General features: G+C 37.8%; 1 protein-coding gene across 1 annotated transcript in view; it reads left to right on the top strand.

Moving 5' to 3' along the window:
* The first annotated feature begins 458 nt into the window (after positions 1–458).
* Positions 459–6,151, top strand: part of LOC107094042 (ankyrin repeat domain-containing protein 33B-like) — a 32,811-nt gene continuing 27,118 nt past the window's right edge. Inside the window, exon 1 of the mRNA XM_015389444.1 lies at positions 459–1,303. Coding sequence (XP_015244930.1) covers positions 878–1,303 — 426 coding nt within the window. The 5' untranslated portion in view covers positions 459–877. The remainder of the gene's footprint in view (positions 1,304–6,151) is intronic.

Here is a 6,151-nt window from a genome sequence, read left to right as displayed (position 1 = left end):
TTAATCTCAGGATTATCACTTTTTCTCACAATTCTGACTTTAATATCAGATTTCTGACCTTAATCTCACAATTCTGACTTTAATCTCAGGATTATCACTTTTTCTCACAATTCTGACTTTAATATCAGATTTCTGACCTTAATCTCACAATTCTGACTTTAATCTCAGGATTATCACTTTTTCTCACAATTCTGACTTTTTTTCTCATATTATACTGAGATAAAATTTAAAAATCAGTTAACTTTTATTGTTTCTTCAGTGGCCCTAATCCTCTTCCGTATAAAAAAAAACGACACTGTTGTTCGGACTGGTGTTCTCTAAAAATATCCATGCATGACAGCAGGGTTGCTTGGGTCCAGCCGAATTATCTTTTACTAGAAGACACATACTCCACATACACACACACAGAGGTCCTAGTTGCGTCTAATCGGATTAGGGGACTATGGGTTAACAAGCTCGCGGTTTTCTCCGCCCTGCACGGGACTTGTGCTCTGTACTTTTAGTTTCTGTTAAAACGGGGCTTTTAAAACAAAAAAACCCCACCAAGATCTTATTCAGTCATCTGTTTGCTCCAGACACATAAGTTGTGATAAAGCGTGCTTTCACTTTCAGGACGAGAGACAGGAAATCGAACTTCGAGGGACATTAAGCACCATCTATGCAACCGCAACATCAACTCCTCTCATTAACGGTTTGGTTCAGTCAAGGCGCAACTTTTCTATTTATTAAATGTAAACTAGAGAAAAGCTAAGATTTATTAGTTTGTGTATTTTGGCTGTATTTGGGCGATATAAGCGACTTTTTGTTATGCCCTCTAACCGTGTGCCAGCCTGCACTCCACCCCTCGGACTGCGTCCTGGACTCGGTGGTTAGTTAGATGGTGCTGATCACGGAGGACAGGGATGGAGGAGGCGCGCAGTCGCTCCGCGTCAAACAGCTGCAGAACAAAGTCGCTCACGTCCAGCCGACTATAACCGAGGAGCCTCTGTCCAACTCCGAGGATGACTACCTGGGGTCCTGCGAGGAGGACGGGGAAGACGACGAGGGGAGCGAGGAAGACAGCGATGAGTTCGAGGAGGTTGACTTTGAGGACTTGGATGACTGTCGCAGCATCGCGTCGGACGACTCGTTCTATCCGCCGGACGACGTGTTCGCGGACTCGGAGCGAACCCCGTCTCCTGAGAGCCCGGAGCCGCTTTCCTTTTTCAAGGCGTGCTGCACTAACAACGCGGCGATTGTCCGGATAATGATACGACACGGTGTCAAGGAGGAGGAGGTGAAGGAAACCGATAGGAATAACAGGGTAAGAACATGGTTGACCCCTTCACCCCTAGAATATTTGCAACATTTGCTTTGTGTAAAAGAGTTTGCATCAAGAAAAACAAACAAACAAACAAACAAACCAACAAACAAAAACAACAGACTGAAGATGCTTTCATTACTTTTTGAAGTTCTGCATTGAGGGGGATTTCTCCAAAAGTCAACTTTGTTTTTATTTACCTTCAACTTGACCTAAAAGTGAGGCATGTGTGCAGAGCATCCAATTCAACTGATAAAACAATTAGGCCTAATTGCTTTCTACTCTGGGTTGCTGTTTGCAGGTTTGTAGCAAATATCTGGTTAGACTTCAGGAACATTAAATGTGTGTGATGACTCAGGGGCGAAGCTAGATGGGGGGCCAGGGGTGGCCATGGCCACCCTTACCCAATCACTGGCCACCCCTACCATTTATTACCCTCTAATACAGATGTGGCAACAGTAATACTCACTGCGGTTAACTAACATTAAAGATGATAAGTACAGAATTCATGCTTTTTTCAGAAATAGATTTTGTGTTTTATGGGGTAAAGAGAAAATCTGCCTCTGCAAGGAGTCTTCAGTGAAATCATAGATAAACAACTATTTTAATAAAACATATTAAATAATCATTTTATGTAGATATTAGTGCTTGTTAATGTCAATTTTATGCAGAATGATTACGGATAAAAGTAGGTAAGTAATGACGACGGAAAAGATGTTCACCCAAAACTCAAACCTAAAAGAATTTTATCCACTTTACCTTTTATCTAGAAAGCACAGATGATTGAATATATGCGTCTATTTGTTAGCAAAGGCTGTGGTAAAGTATAGTTTGTCTTTATTTAGAAAATATTGATGTTTTGCTCGTTAATTTTCCTGTTGGAACAGTGTAGATTGACCATGAAGTTTTGGTGCCTATCTACTTTCGGCCGCCCCTCAGTGTACACTGGTTATTGCCTGGCCACCCTTATAAAGATTTTCTGGCTACGCCTTTGCTATCATTATCTAAGGATCTGATAAATAATGTGTTGCCTGTGAATATTGGGACAACCAAAGATCTGAAAAGCTTTGGTTTAACGCCCTCTTACTAAGATACAGGTGGAATGGGTATTATCACTGCATTGATCCATAGATAGGTGAAAATGTCTTAAATTAAGTGTATTTACCCTTAATTTGAGCAAGTTAATAAGATGATCTGCCCATGGAATTAGTACTTTTACTCTTAAAATAAGATGATTAGATATTATGCACTCGAAATAAGAAAATGCTATTATTTTTTTCTTATTTTTAATGTAAGTTGTCTTGTTCCATTGGCAAAGTGTCTCAGTTACCTGCTCAATTCAAGACAAAATGCACTTAATTTAAACGAAAATTACTTATTTAGATTTTCTATTTTTTTGCAGAGAAGGGTACCCTTGTCTATTTTTTTGTTGTTGTTTTTTTCATTTTCATTGGTAGTGCATAGTTTTGCAGCATTCTCATTCTTGTTGCTACTGGTTGGCTGGCTGATAATATGATAGCACTTTTTCACATTTCCCTTGCCTTGCCAACAGTGAATTATGTTAATTCGACCAGGCAGTCATGCTGTTTATGCAGTGCATATTGACGTGCTAGATGTATCTGATTTTATGAAACAAATTTTGAAGGAAGAATAATCTATGCAACAAGCATTTCAGAATCAAAAATATGAAATAATTAAAAGATTATGAGAGAATGACTTCGCAAAACTGCTACTAGGAATATACCAAGCCACAATACAGAAGAACTCAACTCCATTACAAAAACATGTTGAATCATCACACCCTCCGCCTCCCCTTTCACTTCCATTGAATCATAGTCCCTCAACATTGCCTAAGGGGGCCCAGACTTGCCCATTTTAGTTGGAAAGTCGAACCTCCCCATTTTTCTGCTCTATCCCTCACTCCTTAGCCTGGTATGCACTAGTAGCTTACTAATAAAGTTAGTTAGTGCATGTTCTGTACTCTTGAGGAGTTTTTGCATCTATATTTAAATGAATCACACATGTTATGTATGACTTCATTCTAATATTTTATGAATTTAGGTTTTAGATTATTCATACAGTTACATTGTGAAACAGTAACAATTATTTGCTTTTTTCAAGACTATCCCTGTTTTACAAGGGTCTTGTGCTTGGCTGTGACTCATTTACAGCGCTGAATATTAGATTATTCCAAAGGGGTAGTTACTATACTAACACTTCTTCTCAAGATGTCAAGGAAAACCCTGTTTTTAAATGTCTTTTTTGTGTTATATGTCTTTATTTAATAATACTATTTCAACAATTTATCAAATATTTTATGCTTATAACTTTAAAAGTTATAAAAGTTATAAGCAGAGGGAAAGGAGACAAAATCGCACTGTCAAAAAAAAAAATTCTAATCTGATTTAAGATCCTCTATATGAGCTGAGAGTTTTTTTTTAATGCAAACATAATGTACACACAGCGCTTAACTGCTGCATTTTTCCTATTTTATTAAATGTATGGTAGCTTTTGGGTGAGCACATTAGATATCCATGGCATGGTTGTATTAGAGTGCTCAAACCAATTTGACCGGTCATGCATTTTAATGCCATAAATGCCGCTGAAGTGATGGACCAGTTTTAGTTACAGCACACTTTATTAGGAATTTCAGATTTGATCAAAGTCAAGTCAAACATTACACATCTTTATATAAAAGAATAAACTGTCTCAAAATGGATGAAAATTGTCCTCTTTCTTTCTGTTTTTCTTGTTAATATATATACAGAGAGAGAGCGATAGGTGTAAAGGTATGCTAAAATCACATTTTACCTAGGTTCCGTTTAAATGAGGGTTCAGTTCTGTTATTTTCAGTACAAAAGGCCAATTTAAAATCTTTAAAAAATGCTTATTTTGGAAAAATGCACAGTACACAATATAACATTAATTAAAAATAAGTAAAAGCAACCAGTTTAGGTGGTATTTTAAATAAATGACACTCTACAGTAAATAAATTATACTAACAATAACAAAAAAAAATCTTAATAGGATAAAATAACGGTCTGGAACAGAACAATAAGCTGCAGCAAACCTTGTACTAACTAATGATGTTTTATGTTTGCCTCCAAAACCTGGTCATTAGCAACCGAGGCAGCATAGCAGAGTGTTGGGCGTGTTTTGATAATTTTGCAGTGTATCTGTATGTGGCCTTATTGCCTTTCCACTAAAGAGAAACAGAGGTGCACCCTGAAGCTCTGTACTTATGAACCTCTTCTTGGACCTGCTCCAAAAGGGACTTACTACTTCCCATCTGTTCTTGGAAAAGTTCACCCAAGAGTTCAGTCAATACAGACCCCTTAGCTGGAGGTGATATGATGGATGATTTCCCTGAAGATAAAGAGGACTCAGTTGATGTCTTGGTGAAATCCTCAGACTGCACATACCACAAAGGGGTAAAGACATTTAGTTTATAAGACTGTAATTTCAAAATAAAAGTCAATTAGATCATAATAATAATACGAACCATTTCTGTTAAAGGTATAGTGGAGGATGTTCTTTATCCAGGTTGATCATCAAAATAAGTGGTCCTTCTAATTGTTAATCACTCTGGTGATATGTTTACGTAAGGCCGTCCTACGTGCTCGTCCCCATTTTCAGTTATTGTTGGTGAGTGTGACATAGAAAAAGTGCAAATCTTCTTTCGGAAAGTAAGCTTGTATGAGCAATGCAAACAGCAACTTTTAAACAGAGCGTGCACGAGGAGAAATGGGCTTGTGCAAGCTCTTGCACATGTTTAATAAGCGTTCCCTCTTGGGAGCGAGTACAGGGTTGTGCATGTGCATTTTTTTTTTTAAGTTGAGAGGATGGGTCTTTTAAAAGATTCGCGAAAATTCCTGTTCATTAAACTGAAGAAGTCATTAAATGCCCTCTTTCACTTATCATGATTGACATTTAAATCTAGCTTCCAGAACTGTGCATTTATTCAAAAAAGTCATGCCACATTGAGTATCCTCCACATGATTTTTGTGACCCCCAAACTTGACCTCTCTCACTACTGGATGGTCCTCTTGTTTCGGCCCATAGAGTTGAGAACAGAGGCTTTCAGGGAGAATATCATTCCCACAAAAGCTCTTGTTTTTATACCCATCAAAGTTGTGATAGTTTTTTAGATGCTTAAGAACCTTAATCATTTCCTCTACCATAGCCACTTCCTCTACATTGAGGGTGTAATTGTCTTTGTTCTTTAGAATTTGTTCTTTTTTTATTGCAGAATATATGGCTGTTTGGTGGTCAAGTAATCTTTCAATTATGTTATAACTGGAGTTCCAATGGCTTGGAACAAAGTGTCTTTTTAAATATTAAGAGTTTCTTGTTTTCATAGAAGGATGTGGACAGCTGTGATACTAGTTTTAAAAATGCTGATACAGGTGGGAGAGTTTGTCCATTGGACAACAATCGGTCATATACTGCCCAAATCTGGCCGTTATGGAAGAAAGTCTTTATTCAAAGATATCCATAAAAAGTATTGTTTAAAGTTTGCCACAGGCCACCTGGAAATACTGCACACACGTGGAAGAAGGTGTTCTGGTCAGATGAAACCAAAATCAAACTTGTTGGCAACAATACAAAATGTTATGTTTGGCATAAAAACAAACACAGTTCATCACCCTGAACACACCATCCCCGCTAATAAACATGGTGGTGGCAGCATCATGGTTTGAGCCTGCTTTTCTCCAGCGGGGACTGGGAGGATAGTTAAAGGTAATGGGAAGATGGAGGGAGCCAACTACAGTGTATTAACTCAAGGTGGCTGAATAATTTTGCAAACACAATTTTTTGGGTTTTTTAACCGTTTAAGTTCAAAATATCCAA

This window comes from Cyprinodon variegatus, unplaced genomic scaffold (genome assembly GCF_000732505.1).
Source record: "Cyprinodon variegatus isolate N-32 unplaced genomic scaffold, C_variegatus-1.0 Scaffold20, whole genome shotgun sequence".
Taxonomy (NCBI): Eukaryota; Metazoa; Chordata; class Actinopteri; order Cyprinodontiformes; family Cyprinodontidae; genus Cyprinodon; species Cyprinodon variegatus.
Note: the sequence above shows the minus strand (reverse complement) of the source record. Positions and strands in the feature narration are given on the sequence as shown.